The following is an 18,689-nucleotide window of genomic DNA, read 5'->3' as shown; positions in this document are numbered from 1 at the left end:
AAAAAAAAAAAAAAAAAAAAAAAAAAAAAAATTCAAATAAGAGGCATCAAACAGGATACATCTCTGATCTCTGGCACTGCAAGTATTTTCCATTTTGGTACAGAACAACTGACTTGGAAATGTGTTCTTCTTTTTATTCCCAAGAATCAGTTTCTGCAATGGCGACTGCCAAGACCACGCTCAGCGAAGCTCTTTTTTCAGAAAAAGCCATTACGCAAAACAAAGCCAGTCAAAACCGACCCGAAAAGCCCAATAAGCATTATTACAGCCAATGAAAAAACAAAGGGACAGGTGGGCAACACATCTTGTGGTTATTTGTCGCCTTTCCGGCTGAGGCAGCCGTTTCCTGTGGCCCAGTGCTGACAAAACCACAGGTGACGTCAAAGGGGTTTGAACTGCCCATTCCTAGTAGCTGATAAGACTACTTTCACATCTGCACCTCTATATCGCAACCATTTCCCTGCAGCCCTTCCTTCCCTGTGGGCTGCTTCACTTAGGTTTTGATTTATTAATGTATTTATTCGGACTCAATAAATACTCCATATCGCGGGGCTCACAGAAAAAACCCTGAATACCTAACCCCTATTCTTTCACTACCATTTTTTTTTTTTAACCAAGAGACTAGTGGTCCATATATTGATTGTAATGCATAAATCAGTTTGAAAAATAAATGATGCACACTGTTCACAGTGCATGTTACTGATGAAGTTATCAATGTGAAAACCAAACCACTCTCAAAGCTAGTGGTATTAAAAGATTATCACTCAAGAAAATCCACCAGTGCAATTCTGAAACTATACTGAAGGGGGCTTAGTGTAGCAGTGTGGGTTCATACACTTTTCTTTCACAGTGGGAAGCTTTAATCCTGGCAGTGGTCACCAGTGAAATGAGCTTTGTGCTCTCATAGGAATCACAGGCTTGGCTGACATGCAGTTTAGAAACTTCAGATTCTCACTCCATTGTTGTGAGAATGTGATGTAGCAGCACATATCACACACATTCCTCACGCTATAACCAAAAATGTATGGCTAAAAAGGGCAGGTAAATAGTCATCTCACACAAATTTACATGTTCAACAGTCGTACCATATCGTCACGACATTTCAGCAGTGAAGATCACACTTGTGACATAACCTTTTACTATAATTAAAGGCCGTACGACGCAATTCTTTATCAACAACTGAGATCTGCTGAAAGTGGCCCTGGCAAGCATCTTTGACCAAATGGAAAAAAAAAACTATACAAAAAAGTAGGGTAGCCTATTGTTGATTTATTACTAGCATCTGAACATTTGTTTATATCATTCATGTAAAGTGATGGATTTTAGCTCCGTTAACAGACTACTGTAAGTATCTGAATTGCTCAAGCTACCCTTATGTAGGAAACCATGTATAGAATAATAATATATATATAATATCTTTATTTTTATATAGCGCCTTTCATAGTGGACCACCATCACAAAGCGCTTTACAGAGGTAGGCTGTGAACTGTGCATTATATGCAGTCAGTTACAATAGGACATTGTAGGATGGAGCACAAAGAGGTTAAGTGACTTGCTCAGGGTTACACAGCGAGTCATTCAGTGGCAGGAGTGGGACTTGAACTGGTGACCTTCTGGTTACAAGCCCTGGACTTTAACCACTGGACCACACTGCCTCCTATAATATTATACACATACATATTATTCCTGCGCAAGAAAAACATCAGCGATCACCTGAATTTTTGTTGTACATACAAAGACTGGACCAAAGATGACTGGGCCAAAGTAAGTCCCCTTCAGCTGTTTTGGAAAACAACATGGACTAAGAGTTCGAAACCATCTGCAAACTGTCCATATCTGGGATGCTTTTCTGCCAAAGGCAGAGGATCACTACACATTTTATCCAAGGGGCCAGTTATGAACAAGGACTGGTACCTGAAAACACTCCAAGACCACCTCCTCCCTACGACTCAGAACCATTTTGACAACAGTGATTTCTACTTCCAAGATGACGGAGCCCTTTCCCATCAATCCAAAACAAGTGAAGACATGGTTAGAACACAACAGCATCACACCACTTCAAATGTGGCCTGGAAATTCAAAGGATCTCAATGCTATTAAGAATGTTTGGCGTCTGATAGGACAGGAAATCAGGAAAAGTCAACTGAAACGAACTTGGATCAAGTGTAAAGGCTGCATGGAGGAATCTAAAGGATAACTCGACCGTTTCAGCGCCTCATTGAATCCATGCCTGAGAGGATTAGGAAGTCTTAAAACACTTTGTAGTGTCTTTGATTACATGAAGTTAAATAAATTATCTAAATTATGTTCATTTAATTAATTTTTTTAAATGATGTCTGAATCCTAAAATTCTAGGGGGATGTAAAACTTATGGCCATAGCTGTATACACTGTGGCTAATCAAACTTATAGTAAAAGCTAGATGGCGCGAAACTACTATGCAATAGGAGTCTTATTTCCATCCCTGTAAATGTCCCTTGTTTATGAAAATAAAACATCCAACTGTATATTTTAGTTTCTTTACACCTAAAACTATGCTACTGTTCAAGTCAATTGAATCGACATAAAAATCTCAGTGATGCAGAAAGCTACAAAGAAGTTTAATGACCTCGATCTGGCAGCCATATTAATGTCAGAGATAAATGTTAAGGTCACTAAACATTTAGCCTGCAGTGTTAATATAGCCCTGCAAATATAAAGTAACTAGATATTACTGCAACAAAATGGTTATTTCTTCTTCTACAATAATCTATCCTGGCCAAAAGAATGACAGAATAGTACTGAAGTGAGTATTAAGCCATTATCTTGACGTGTTAGGCTTTATAATCTGGAAACCAAAAAGTCACAGGACTACAATATAGCATCCAAGATTGGATCACAAGTCAAGGTGGCATTTTGCCCAAGGAGTTTTCATACCAGTGAAAATATGTAAGGTGTACCTCAAATGGCTTATGATCTAGGTGGTGCTGAAGAAGTAGCGATGGTGGATTCAAAACAATTCAAACTTTTGTACTCGCCTATCGTTGTCTCGACCTTTCTTCTCCCTCCTATCTCCAGATTATCATTTCTCCCTACACCCCCTCTCGCCCCCTCCGCTCCTGCACCACCGGCAGTTTAGCTGGAACCTCCTCCACTCCCCCACTTCCAGAGACCGCTCCTTCTCCACCCTTGCCCCTCAGTGATGGAACTACCTACCCACAGATATCAGGACTGCTCAGTCCCTGACCACCTTCCGGCACCTCCTCAAGACACACTTGTTCAGACAGCATCTGTAAACATCACAACTCTCGACCATACTGGACTATATGGCAACCAATTGTACCAGTACTGGCATCAGCATGTACTTGTACTGAACTGCTCCATACCTTGCTGTATTCTACTACTGCTCTTAATTATAACTGCTTCCTGTATCTTGTACTTGATTTTACTCTTATAGGTATCCGTATTCACGTTTTTGTAATTGCTCTAATTTGAAATGGTTCTCATCCACTTGTCGTACTTACTGCGTGCTCTTAATGAACTTTACTCATATAAGCAAATATTTTTACAGTAAGTTAACTGCTCTTAGTCTAGCTCTTAAATGTAATTATCTACTGTATACTTTATTTTGTTCTTATTTGAATTTGATCTTATTTTCTACTGATTTTACTGTAATTTATCTGTAATGTGATATTTTGTAATGTGATACTTTGTACTGTGATATTTTGTAACAATTGTAAGTCACTCTGGATAAGGGTGTCTGCTAAGAAATACATAATAATAATAATAATAATAATAATAATAATAATAATAATAATAATAATAATAATAATAATAATATTATTATTATTATTATTATTATTTACAAAAGTATAAGCACCCCTCGGTTCAGGACATTCCCACCACTGAATATGATTCAATAATGGATTGCTTATGCATGCCAGAGAGGGTCAAGGAAATAGAGAGAGTTAAGGTGGTAAGATGTGAAGGCACAAAAATGTAAGGAAAGGCAGGCAACTTATATTAGTGTAATAGGTTACAGGCAAGTTGTGAGAGTTGTATGTATTGGGGGCTGCCCCTTGTCCTCCATTAAACAAATAAATACAATATACATTTTGGGTGCTGCACTTTTAATGCAAGGAAACAAAAGCAACATAAAGCATCTACTCAGATAAAGCAGTCTGATGAGCTTGTCCTCTGATTATTGTAAAGTAACAAAGTGCCCATAGGTCCATTTGTCCTTTGATCTTGAATTAGAGAGGAAAACGCTGATAGTGGGCTCTGTGCCACAGCCCTCCGGCACTTCCTGTCCTCAGAGAGCTGCACAAATAGGTAGACATGTCTGTTACACTCACCTTGCATATTAAACTGCTGAAGGGGACGTTTGTCCTAAAGACTGCACTCTGAAAGCAAACATCAGGTACACCCGTACTTTACTGCCCCCCTCTCTCCATCCATCTCTCCCTCCCTGTTTACAAATTGTACTAATAGTAAACTGCCGACAGGGAATTCCCCTTTCAACCAAAGATGCTGCCCACATGTGTGTGAGTCCTTAAGACTTCTGTGACTCACTGCCCACAAGCAGTGACTCGCAGACCATGCTGTACCATTCTGAGAAACTGACCAGTAGAAGCACAGTTGGCAGCCATACCAGCCTGAACTGGCATAGTTTCAGATGTCTAAAGTTCAGCAATGCGTGAATGGTTAATACTGTACTTGGATGGTAGGCCAGCAAAGAATATTAGTTGCTGGAGTTTATGAAAGTGGTGTTGATGGCTCAGTAGGGCCAGAATTCCACCAATGCCCAGAACAAACGCTGTTGGTGGAGCTGTCCTTCTGACAAGATGTTTACTTTCCCTTAGAAAACTGGATTTTTATTTCATTGGCTAGTACCCTTGGCAGGGGGGTACATTAACTTTCAATAGATGACCAGAAAATAAAAAGTGCCTTTTCACCTGGACATATATCCTTGAGCCACCTACTCATCCGCAATTAAACCACAAAACTTATTTCTCTTTTTTTTTCATAACAGTTGCCCATTTTATAAGCACAATAAGATCCTACAGGGTGGCTGTTGGGCCTTATTACGCTCTTGGGCGGTCCGGCACCACCCAACAACACCCACCCTGTAGGGTCTTATTGCTTACTTGCAAAAGCTTTCCATAGTAACATTTAAAGTATGGTAAAGCATAGGTAAGGATTGTAAAGAACAGAGACCTAAGGTAAAGCAAAGCCATGTAAATTATGGTAAATGCATAGTTTAATCATGGTAAAACCTATGAAATATTCTCCCAGACAAGTGCAGTAGTTCTTGCTTGGCACAGCAATGCTTGCACATTCCAAATTTCACTTGCTAGAATTGTTCTGGCACTATCTACTTGTACTTAAGGATCTGTCACACTTCCTGAGTTTGACAGATCCTTAAGTCTAAATATTTATTAAAGCTCTTTCAAGTTGGCTTTATGGCTACAAGATCAAACTGATGACAAAAAAATGAGTGACAGGATTATCTTGTTGTTTATTGTGTAAGATGCCTTGTATTTATTTTATGAATAAGTGTTGGACCTTAAAAAGTTTAACACAAACACAGTTTTGTTTTCTGAAAACGTGAAATATCTTTCAAGAAATCCTTTGTGTGTTGGCCATTGTCAAAACCCTAAAACAAGAATAAAATAGGACAGCACATGTTCCCATTTCCTTTGCACTTGATAATGGTGTTTAAATGTCCAAACTGTACTTTGTCGAGGCATGTATATGTGCCTAACTGAGTTCTTTCCTCAAATTAAGCAAGTTTTGGCTGGTAAACAGGGCCAAAAGCTTTTTACTGTAGGAACTCTTTCAAATCACATGAAAAAAACAGTCCCACATTGGTTCAAAAAGTAATATGAAATGTGACTATTTTTAATATGTAGTAAAAATTAACATATAGTTCCTTATTTAGATGATTAGAACATCCCCTAAAATAATACAGTGCATATAGTAAGTATTCACCCCCTTTAGACGTTTTCACAGTTTGTTGTGTTACAACCTCAAATCGTGATGCATTTAAATGGGATTTTTTTCCCTTTGATTTACACAACCTACTCAACACTTTCAATGTGTGAAAAAATGGGGGGGGGTTTGAAAAAACAAATCAATTAAAAATAAAAACCTGAAAAGTCTTCATTAGATAAGTATTCACCGCCTTTGCTATGGCACTCCTAAATAAGCTCAGGTGCAACCAACTGCCTTCAGAATTCACACAATAAATTAAATGGAGTCCATCTGTGTGCAATAAAAGTGGTTCACATTATTTCAGATTAAATACACCTGTCTCTGTAAGGTCCCACAGCTGGGTAGTGCATTCAAAGCAAAGATACTACCATGAAGACCAAGGAGCTTTCAAAACAATCTGGGATAAAGTTGTGGAAAGGCACAGATCAGGGGAGGGGTATAAAAAGATTTCAAAGGCACTGAATATCCCTTGGCGCACAGTCAAGTCGATCATTAAGAAGTGGAAGGTATACGGCACCACCCAGAATCTGCTTAGAGCAGGCCGTCCTCCCAAACTGAGCAGCCGGGTAAGAAGGGCATTGGTCAGAGAAGCCAGCAAGAGGCCAATGACAACTCTGAAAGACCTACAGCGTTCCATGGCAGACATGGAAGAAACTGTCCATGTGTCAACAATAGCTCAGGTACTCCACAAATCTGGCCTGTATGGAAGAGTGGCAAGAAGGAAGCCATTTCTGAAAAAAGCCCATGTAAAATCCTGCTTGGGATTTGCAAAAAGGCATGTGGGAGACTCTGAAAAGATGTGGCAAAAGATTCTGTGGTCCGAAGAAACAAAAATTGAACTATTTGGCCTGAATGCAAAGTGTTATGTCTGGCGCAAACCCAACACAGCAAATCACCCAGGTAACACCATCGCTACTGTGAAGCATGGTGGTGGCAGCATCATGCTATGGGGATGCTTTTTGTCGGCAGGGACTGGGAAGCTTATCAGGGTAGAGGGCAAAATGGATGGAGCTTGGACTTGTATCCGATTGAGAACCTGTGGCATGACTTGAAGATTGCTGTCCACCAATGATCCCCATCCAACTTGACAGAGCTTGAACAATTTTGCCAAGAATGGGCGAATATTGCACAATCCAGATGTGCAAACCTGGTAGAGACAAGTCTGTAGAACCTAGTAACGGTATGGGGAGTAGCCCATACCACTGCACTGCAAATGTCTTCGACAGATGCACCCCGGAATAAAGCCCATGATGTTGCCATGTCCCTGGTGAAATGGGCTATGAGCTTTTCTGGAAGGGGCAAGTTGGCCAGCTCATAGGCAGTCCTGACCGTGTCTGTTATCCACTTAGACAGCCGCTGCTTAGACAAGGCTTGACCATGGGACTTCGCCCCATAACAGACAAAAAATAGTTTGGACTGCCTCCAACTTTTCGTCCTGTCAACATAGTACGCCAGGGTCCGCACTGGGCAGAGCGTATGGAGCTGCCTCTCTCACTCACCTGCTTCATGTGTGCTTTGAGCACCACGTTAAGCCCCCAGCGAGGAACAATGTCCTTCATAGGCGGCTGAAGCTGCCGAGCTCCTTTCAAAAATTGTCCCGCCAGGAAGTGAGTGACATGGCAAGCTGAAATAGCTGCCAGATAGACCTTTAAATGTAGAGGGGGAATTCCCCTAACCAAACAGGTCCTGCAAAAATTGCTGTATTACTGCCATGGGACAGGTCGTGGGGTCAAATCCACAAGGCAGACAACACGTCTAAGCAAATGGGAATGCGTGGATGCTGCAGTACAGACCCAGATGGCTCAAATGCAGCCGTTCACGGGCCAGACCAGAGCTGCAGGCTCAATTAGTCGGGATGCCATAAGGCCCCCCGTGCCTGACTGAGCAGGTTACAGGGCTTCGGCATGCTCCTGTGTGCCAAAGCATCTATTGGTGTGCCACCGGTGTGCCAAGGCATCTATTGCCAGCGGGACCCCGCCTCCTATTATGTAGAACCATAGGGGACAGTTGATTCTTGGTAGGCAAAGACATCTATCCTTGCTCTCCCGAGCCTCTCCCAAGGTAAAGCCTCTACTCTGAGCTACTGGGAACTCCCCTTGAGAGGAGGTCCTCTGCCCAGTTTGTCACCCTGGGCAGAGGACAGAGGAGGTTCTTGTGCGCCCAGAGCAAAAGGTTGCAGGCCACACGATGGAGACTGGGTTCCTGAGGCCGCCCTGGTGGTTGAATTAAGCCACCACTGTTGTGTTGTCTGTACGGACAAGCACGTCTCCCTCGAACCTCCTGCAAAAAATTCTGCAAGGCCAGGTAAACTGCCTGCAGCTCCAAAACATTGATGTGGAGACCCTGCCAAGGGAGGCTCCACTGCATTGTGGCGATTAGTTTAAATATCACATATAATTTGTATAAAAACACAATACATGTGAAATATATATACAGATAGAAGCAACAATGAACTTATCTGAACAAGGCTCTCCGATCAGGTCATTCTTGAAAGGAAAAATGGCGCAGTCCTTTTGTGGATTGTGAAGGTTACTGATTAGTCAGCTCACAGCAGCAGCAGCAAGAACAACAAGAGAAGCAGTAGAGCCATAGATCCACCCCCCACTCCCCCATTAGAGATCCCTAAACACAAACCACAGCCGGAGCTCCTACCTTGAGCAGGTAGGTGGGGATGTTGCTGAAATCCACTGGCAACTTCAACAGGAAGCGCGCAGAGAACTCTCCAGCCTGTAGGAGGCAGAAAAAGGAACACAAATGCAAGAGTTCATTCAACATATTAACAAAGGCAAGAACCTTCTCGGATTAGAAAGTCTGGATAGCAAATTTGCATTCAAATTAGTTACAGATTCTGCACATGCTCATTCAGCATACACTTAGCCAGGGTCAGTCTGGTGGTCTTAGTCCAATACATATGACTCAATCTCAATAACAACCATCAAGTGTACATTGGCAGGCTTGGAGATTGAACTTTCACCTGCAAATGCACTATGAAATGTACCTTTCAGTATCATTAAGGAATTCTAACAAACTCTTTAAAACCCATTTTCTTACCACTCTTATTCATATGATTACTTTTTGTTGTTCACTTATTTTTTTATATTCATTGAGGATAAGCTCATATTTCAAATACAATGCTATAGATAAACTGTTGCATCCTGGTACCTTTGCTGTTGGTACTGTTAGTACAACTAGAAATATAAAATAGAAGCATAAAACCAAAAGACATTCAAGATAATTACTAGTGATAAAATTGCTAGTGCGGATAAGAGCAATTTTTGACATTGCTTTACTGTGACAATCCACATTATATTTAAGAATATAATTTTTACTAAGATTTTATCCACTTGAAATAACCTGCTGCAAACCTCCTGCAATGAACTTGAATCTAAACATGACTTGATGAAGACCAAATGCAACCGTGGATGACGACAAAGCTGTGAGTGTTGCACAAAACAAGGCTTAATCCAATAACCTCATGTTATGAAATTGTTAAAAATACATTTTGCATATCCCTGTGTTTAAATATACACGCCATGCTAGGAAATACATTTCACAATTGGGTCATTCCATACCAACTCAACCAGAGCCGTTGCCCGACCGTCTCAGATATTGCTAGAAAAATTCATCTGGTATTTTTCGGGCCCACTGAGTTCAGAAATACTAATCTTTTTTATTTTTCTTTATTTCCCCATCGAGCTGTGACCCGGCAAAGGTCAACCTAAAGTGAAAAAGTGACCCTGACCAGCGAAATCACCTTGGGCCCAACTTAGACGCTACAATCGTGTGTAGCACCTCGTTCAACTCGTAATGAATAGGGCTTTCAAGAAAAAAATACCAGGAGCACCAACTCACTTTTGGCAAGTTGCCAGACGAGGGGCAAGTGACAAGTTTTATTCAGACTTCAGCCCAACCCTTTACACTGTAGGGGATGCGGGTCTTAAAATGTTAGTATTGCTGTAAGAACCTTAGGGACCACTCTTTAAGGCTGAGGCGATGCATCGTATCGTTTGACAACTATCGATAGTCAAGCCTGTGCATCGAAGTCGGACATTATTTTTTGCATTTAGCACAGAACTTCTCTGCTCCCCTCAGGTCTGACTCACCGAATCTGCATGCGATTGAGCTCACCTTCTCCCCCCTGCCCTGCCCCTTCTCGGGTGAGTGTTTATGGGATTGGATCTATGCAGGAGTTAAGAGTGTTGTGCTAGAATTACAAATACTGTATCGACCGAGCTACAATGCCTTTCAATGTTTGACAATTATTTTCTAAAGTAAGACGGCAAGAAAGAAAAGTAAAGAAAGTAATATTTGAGATACTCCGGTAACACAACTAATTGGCGTGACCATTTAATGAGATGCATGCAGAGGTTGTGCTAGCCGTTAAAAATGCGCTTTTGTAAAAAGCATACCACCTCAAAATCTGCATTTTCAACCATAACAGCTGCATTTACATATATTGTATCAACATAGCTACATTATTTTCCAGTGTAACTATTTCAGATTAACGAAGTTAACATGCAAAACAGTACACAGTATAAATAATGGTAGTAGAAATAGACATAAAGACAAGCTTACCATGAAACGTTTTCTTTTGAAAATCACCCGTTCACAACGTAAAAATCAGTGTTGTAGAACATGTACCAATATCTCTGCGGGTAACTGTCAACATCATAACTACTTACAGTTTTGTTGTTATTAAAGTTATTTAAATTTTCGTTTTAGCACCCAAGTCAAAAAATGACTAGTGCTCTTTCCAAATCAAAGTCTTAATAATTCTCAGGAGCTTCCATTTAAATTGTCATAAGTTTTAGATGTCGGAATAGTTCTCAATAAAAACCCTGCAGGCCTCATCCATTTGTGAGCATGTGTTTTACTTGTCCAAATTCTTGAGAGTCAACCGGTAAGATTGCTCTGATACAGATTAGTGAGTCTCTGCCAGGGACGTGCACAGTACTATATGGGATACTGAGACCTCCGCAGGTTTTTTTCTTTTTTTTTTTTTTTTTTAAACGAGGATGCAGGGAGTAGTGAAACCATTTTTAAACGTTTCATTGCATAAAACTACTTTGTAATATAAACTAAATTATTGGATAGGGGTGAAAAGTGAAAATGTTGTCTTCTGCATTTTAGAAACGCACTGCTGTTATTGTTTGCGCTTTCTGTGTCCTGTGTAGTTTTTCTCTTGATTGATTGTTACTCTGACTGGTTATGGATTTAAAGTTTTTTATTTTTTTTTATTTTGCTTTGACACCCAACTGATACAAATCAACATGAATAAGTTAAAAAATCTCTCTCTCTCGCTCTCTCTATTTAATTACTACTGTATATGCATAACTGATGTAATCAATTTAACATGCATAATAGTTTTTAAAGCGTTACTTGCTACACAGTAATCCACAGCTCCACATGCATTATTGCGTTATTTTTATTTTTTTTTACCCTTAACGTCAATGAATCGATGCATCTGCTTTTTTGGAGAATGATAAATCGACAGTGAAAAATTAGGCATCGCCCCAACCTTACCACTCTTCCACCTTTGGTTTCAAGTCCCCCTACTGGTCATTAACCCCCTCTGAAAAGTTTAGGCCGAAATAACTCATGTGGAGGGGGGGGGGGGAGCTCCATAAAATCACCTAAAGATATTTTTGGATATATGTTGATGAGATCTACAAGAATCGAACAAAACATTTTGGTATCCTTAGATTTTAGATTTTTGAAGTTGCATTTGTCATTCATTCAAGCATTGCTTAATTCCACTATGGTGAGGCTAAATTACCAGATAGTCCCAACTGAACTGGCATTATTCTTTAGGTTGATCTTTGCCAGGTCACAGCTCAAGGGGAAATGTAAAATAAATAAATAAATAAATATTATTAGCATTTCTCAACTCAGCAGGCCCGAAAACCCCCAGGTGAATTTTTCTAGCAAAATATGAGATGGTCAGGCAACAAAATGCCTCTGCTGGTTGAGTTAACGTGGAATGACCCAGTTGCACATTGAAATTCATTGACCTGCACGTGAACCAACAAAATGTTTTTGTTGCTGTTTATCAACAGCTGCATCTCCCTGTTGCTACTGTGTGAAAGACTAACAGAGCTAACAGATTCTGATATCATGTCATGAGGAACAATCGTGAATTCAGACTTGCAAATTAGGGCACTACACCCCATTGACAGTGTTATGGCAGGTGTTCCTAATTTGTTAGGAATATTTTGGCTAAAATGATATACTTCGACACTGGAAAATACTTCTTGTTGAAACGTTTGTCATTAAACTTAAGTTTCTTTTAGTATTTCTATACAATGCCAGTGGTTCCAACGTTGGAAATTGAAGTTGTCCATGATGTCAATTAATGAATTAATGAATGAAGTAGCGCACCCAGCTGTTCTTCTTGCCTGCGTAGATCTCCATGCTGTGCCCGTACTGCGGGTCCTCCAGCAGGCTGTGGTACTCAAACAGCAGGCGGGAGCTCTCCTGCAGTCTCTTGCACTGGTACTGGTGGTACTGCTGAATCAGCTCCTTCACCACTTGCAGCAGACACTCTGCTGTGCCCGGGTCCCACTCCACCAGGTGCTGCAAGGACAGGAGAGGGAAGGGAATGGGTCAGCCAGATAAACAAGCACCAGCCTTCATATCCAGACCCAGTTTTTAAAACCTGATGCGAGTTTTAAATATCTAAAGCAAGGAGTTTCATTTTATATATATATATTTTTTTTTACTGCCCATTTACCTTTTTATGATGTTTGCAATCATTTTGAGTGGTTCTTATTGTAATGATGCAAACACTGAGTTTGTCCGAGTTCAGGATCTGTTCTTCTGATCTATTGGCTCGCCACAGATATCCTATTGGCCAGCCAAAGCGTCCTTACAGTACATGCAATGTGAATGTTTTGCACATTTTAAGGATGTCATTATTAATATGAGCAAAACATAAATAAAAGCGTTTTCTCTAAAGGAAAAAAATGACATGCTTCTAATAATTCCGAACAGGCTGTCAGGGACATGTACTGTACAGCAAATGCATAGCTCTGTGTGGGACTATACTGTATATAAAAAACAGGAGGTCAACACAGCCACTCTTGGCACCCTATTTACTTCTGTCTGTCTGTCAAAAAAACAAAAAAAACAAACAACTGCTGCCAAATAGTGATCTCTATACACATGTGAAGTTCTAATGGCAGGGTATTTATATAAAAAAAAAAAAAAAAAAAAAAAAAGGTATGCGTTGCACAGGGTAAAGTAAGGCCTTTCTTAATTCTGGGATATATTTTTCAGCCTTAATAGTGTTACATATAATTACTTTGATAACGTTTTGCAAATTAACAAATATTCAAATACATGTCTGAATCTTGAACAGATATCTGAACATGAAAATGCCTTGTTCGTACAGCAGTATAATAAATATGTTTTATGGATAGAATCAGTGTTCTATAAAGTACAGTATTTAGTATGTCTTATGTTAAGCATTACTATAATATACATTCTATATTTCTGTCTGTCACACACTACATTGTGAACCCGTTACCTTGATTTAGTACCAGTCTTCACTAAGATTTTATTTTATTATTCAATCCCAGCCTCCTTTGTACGTTTCAGATTGCATTTGACTATAATCTTTCACTCCCTGTCCTCTTACTGCGTGATGGAATGCATGATTCTAGTTGATCTTTTTTACAACCTTTTATATCAACAGAAATATTATGTACATTAAAGCACTCCTGAATTTACATTTAGTTGTTTTATATACTCATTATTTTGGTCATTCAGATGTTTAAACACTCTGCCTCTAGTAGATATAACATATTCCTCATTTGTTGTAAATAGTCATTTTTAATCATGATTTTATTTTTTTTTGCATCCACCAAGCAGAGAGTTGATGAAAGAACGAAAGCAAGCACATCCCTCTCTCTGCTGTGAAGGATGTGAAATCCCCTCTACTATAGTTATTGAGCTCCAGCAATGCTTACTCACTTGTCTGTTTAACCAACAGGAAATATTTTAAAATATTAAAATGAGGTTGTAACGGGGGAAGTTTGTATTCCCCAGCTAAACCCAACTAAACCAGGTGGAATGTTAACAGGTTCTTCTTCCTGAAAAGTGGAAAATGAAAGAGTTCGACAGTCCAGCCCTTCCAAAACGATACAGTCCCAACACGTGTAATCATAACACTGACAAAAGCACAAGCCAAAAAGTTTGTACACTTGTCTTAGATTTTTCTAATAATGTTTAATTGGGTGTTTTTGATTTTACAAATTATACAGTATACTGTTCATAATATGTCTCATTCATTTTTTTTTTATACAAAATATCTTCCCACTGAGACAATACAGTAAAACCTGTATACACTGCGTACAATGATGAATGCACCAGGCAAACTTTAGTACATTTCCTTCTAATCTACAGTATGATTGAGTGTTCTACAGGGCTATCCAAAACAATGTATAAATAAGATCATTCAGTAATACCAAAACCTATAAAATTAGACCAACGCTTTGACGAAAAGACATTGCCAATGTCTTTCCTGTTTAAGTAATGGAACACAACCAAAAATTACTGGCACAGTCTGGAGCCATCCTGCGATTCAACGTTTTAAAAATCAATCCTGTCATTTTCCAGGTTTGTCCTATTGGCAAGCTTGCGGCACGCGGAGAGATGAAAGAGATAGAAAAACAATGCGACAAGAGATAACAGCACAAGCATCTAATTATTAAACCTGAATTAAAATAATTGCTTCCACTGAAGAACAAACACTTTCCTGCAAAGCTTAGGCGGAAGCAGCAACAGCACAGGAATTCCTGATATTATCCTGGCCCGTGCAGATCAGAATGAAATCTAAATAGCGCAACTCAATTCAGACCTTTGTTTTACCAGGTTAGGAACCGTTGACATTTGCCAAATGGTTTCACCGGCTGTTTCAAAAGCTTTCTAATATGACACAAACAAGGTGGAAACATAACCCCAGGCAACACTGACTAGTGTTTTGAAAATATATGGTACCCATTCCTACTATATGATATGGTTATTCTTATGCCATAGTCCTTGGGAGCCTGTAGAGTATTTCTAAACTCTCCCACCCCCTGCAAGTACCTAACTGGAAATAAGTCATTAGTTGCACTTTGTTTTACTTTAATAAATAAGAAAACGTTGGACTACTTCTCAAGGGACCACTCTATAAAGCCATGCATGCTCTATAAAGAAATAATATATACTGTACACCATTCCTGTTATACTAGGCGGTCTGAAATGGTTGCACCTTCAACTCCAAGCCATGAAATAATTCATTATTGCACACATGTTGATATGCGGGTCCTGTCCTCGTCCTTTGGGTGGACTTAAAGACAATTGAATGACAAGATAAATTGTAACTCTAACTTCTGCTTTCCGCTTGAGGTGTAGCTGGGAGGGACTGAGGTCAAGTGGCCTGCTCAGGATCCTCAGTGTCCAAGTTTGCAAGTGTAATAAAGCATAGTAAAGCATAGGTAAGCATTGTAAAGCCCAGAGAGGTACAGAAAACCATGAGAAACCATGGTAAATGTATATAATAGTATGAGCATGGGAAAAAAGGAAAAATTACTGTGTTAACCCTTTATAAGGGTGTCTCCTACAAGGTAAGATGACTGTGTCATCAGTTACCCCCTTCTTTTAATATATTTTGTATCTTTCACAAAAAACAAAGCAGCCAAGTTTGCATGTTTCATCTGGAAAAAGTGCACAGTCTCCCCATCTTGTTTTCTGTGGAATTTCCTTTTCTGATGCCCTTTGGCAAAAGTCTGGCTCCCAGATGAGCACTTAAATCCTGTTGCTATGCGCTATAATTCCCTCCCAGTCTTATTCCCTTATTAAAGAAAAACAATGTATCTTTAGTGTTTGTGTTGCTCGTTTTTACCATCTTTACACAAAGGACAATGGCCCACTGCAGTTGGCATAGCCAATAGAAAATTATTCATGATTTTAGTTGGTGTTGGCAGCTACGCAGAGCTTACCGCTTAACTAGAAAGTGAATCTCAGTTCCTGCCATGAATCATCTAAAATTACTAGAACTACCAGGGCAATGTGTAGGTGCCTTGTTTATGTTCGGTTAACCTGAAACTAGTCCTTCCACCAGCTTCCCACTATTATATACTGTGTACATAAAAGTTAAGGTTCTGCAGAAATTTGCTGAAATTTGGTAAATGTCAACATGTTCAGGTGAACCATCAACCACTCGTAATTAATGCCTACACTGTTCGATGTGGTACAGCAATTGTGTAAATTACCTCCTCTGTATCAGTTCTCACAGGACATTCAAGGAGATTCTCTCAAATCGGGTTTTCTACTAGTGAAAACAAACACTGAAAATATGGTCTCCAATTGAGTCTTTTCAAGTCTAGGATCTTGTTCAAATCAGGGCCTTTACAGTATGTCATATGTCCTGCAACGTCCTTGATTTCAGAACTTTCCTTGTTTACGTATATTATGGAAATGACCAGGTGCCAGGAGAACAATCAGACCCCTGAACTGATCACACTTCTCTTCATGCATATATAACAGAGAAACAATTTATTTAACAAAAGACTGGCTCCTGTAATTTACTGTACCCAATTGAAGGTAGTTCTGAAATCCAGCACTCGGTACAGCTGTGATAATGTGATTTTCAAATACCTGGTCTGAATTATTTTCTAGAACTGACAGCTGACTGGAAGAGCCACAGGTTTGAGCCGCCTGCTTTGTTAAATTCATTAATTTGTTATGAATACATTCATGTAAACAGCCTTGCCTGAGTGCATCGGGCATCGGTCAGTCTGTCTGGCCAGATAAACTACAGAAAGAGCCCACTGTGCTCCGAGTATTGCGGCCCAACAGGAAACGACAACAAGAGCAGCAGTAGCCGTTTCTGTGAAGTGACATAATCCTGGCTAATCATTGCAAACATAACAGGCATTCCCGAAAAGTGGCAGCAACAAAACAAGGAAGCCCATTGTTTCCAGCTCAATAGAGCACGCGGGACGGTGCACGTTGAGCAGGACCAGGCTGCCTGCACACTCTGTACTGGGGTAGAGCAATGCTGTGTCAGGACTGCGTTTTGTTTTAATACCACAAATCACAAACACAACCCAAACCCACCCACAATTTTTACGATAAGTGCTCTTAGCTGATAATTCAGTATTACAACACACTGTTTATTATTATACCCTATGCCAGTCAGCTGTTTGTCTGTTGACTTTTGTTTTTTATTCCTGGAAATGGTTTTCCCATTTGATAAGGGTAGAAGAAATGAATGGAATGAGCCAGGCTGGGATTCAGACCCATGCTGAGGAAATGATTTAGTTCTGGAGTGAAGAATCACCCCCTGCTAAGCAACCAGCACAACCTATAGCTTGTAGAACCTGTTGATAGCCCATCTTCAGTGCTGACCAAGGTAAAACCTTTCCTTGCGTTTTCTGATACGACATGATTGTATAGACTCAGTGACTCTTTTCCAGTCCAGGAGCTAACGAATCAGCTCAGAACCAGGTTTTTAGCTGCTTCATTGAACACCAAGGTTAAGGATCTGGCTGGAACAACATTTGGATTGGAATGCTTGAATGAGGTAGCTAGTGCCTTTGTCCCTCACTTCTCATAAGCACTACATTCACCCAAGCAATTAAAAATCAAATCAACCAATCATGGACATTGTGTGGAAGGAAACATCCATGAAAAATCATATTTGAGTTTCATCACAAGCCTATATGAAGCAATCTCTTGTAAAATGTTATAAAACGCTATTGCAAAACACAAGTTGGGTAGGGGTCCATTATTTCAGTGACTGGTACTCTCAAAAAAGATCTGACATTAAACTACACAACAAGGAAGTGGTCACAGATTTCGAAATGCACCCAAAGGGAAGGCTTATTTTTAGGTTACCGTTCCAGATGTGCAAAGGGCCCAAACACCCTTGCACATTTCCCTTCCTTTAAGGAACACCCAGAGCCTCATTGGAGCACTCAGAAACCCCACGTCTCTGGAGAGCTGTGACCTATCAAGTGATAGCCAACCTCACTGCAGCATACAAAATGAGGAAAAGCTTTTGAACCGCAGATTTTTACGCAACACAGAATAACTGATTGGGTTAATTTTATTTCAATTGGACAAGCTTTTGTAAGACGTTACACTGACAACAATGGTGAGGACAAAACCCATCTACAATAAGCGCTGACCAAGGTAAAACCCTGCTTAGACACAACATGATCAAAACCCAAGTTGGTATGGTCATATGGCTCTACAATGGTACTCACTTGTGGCTTTTTCAATCCAGTCCAGTCCAGGACTTGTACCAACCATGTCCTTGAATATTGAATTGAGCAGCCTACAGCCTTGTTTGAACTAGGTCTTTAGATATGTATTTTAAAACCCAGGAATAAGACCTGGCTGGAACAAGATATGAGGATTAGAACGGAGTGGAAGAGCCATCAGTGAGTAACACTGCTCTAGGGGTATGAAGAATTTTACCTCCAGGTTTGGTGATCAAAATGAGTTTACCTGGGTCTCAATTCAGTTCCCCGCTTGTTCCCCTGTCCCTGTTATGTCCTTCTCAGACAAGAGGAAGTGTGTGAGTGACCACCAGTAAAGCACTGGGATAGAAGCAAGACTTGTCTGAAAGATCTGACAATTTGGGAGGTCTCAGCAGGAATACATGTGAAGTGTTTTTAGGGCAGAGAAGACTTAGGATCAATGTACCTAGATCTGGTTCATAGGTAT

At 40.0% G+C, this 18,689-nt stretch overlaps 1 protein-coding gene across 1 annotated transcript in view; it reads right to left on the bottom strand.

The window, feature by feature from the left end:
* Positions 1-18,689, bottom strand: part of LOC117403128 (BRISC and BRCA1-A complex member 2) — a 113,847-nt gene that overhangs the window by 67,506 nt on the left and 27,652 nt on the right. Inside the window, exons 5-6 of the mRNA XM_034005145.3 lie at positions 12,351-12,545; positions 8,625-8,699 (exon numbers count right to left, since the gene is read on the bottom strand). Of these exons, the coding sequence (XP_033861036.1) occupies positions 8,625-8,699; positions 12,351-12,545 (270 nt within the window). The remainder of the gene's footprint in view (positions 1-8,624; positions 8,700-12,350; positions 12,546-18,689) is intronic.

Source organism: Acipenser ruthenus, chromosome 5 (genome assembly GCF_902713425.1).
Source record: "Acipenser ruthenus chromosome 5, fAciRut3.2 maternal haplotype, whole genome shotgun sequence".
In the NCBI taxonomy this organism is placed as follows: Eukaryota; Metazoa; Chordata; class Actinopteri; order Acipenseriformes; family Acipenseridae; genus Acipenser; species Acipenser ruthenus.
This window is presented reverse-complemented; position numbering and strand designations above follow the sequence as displayed.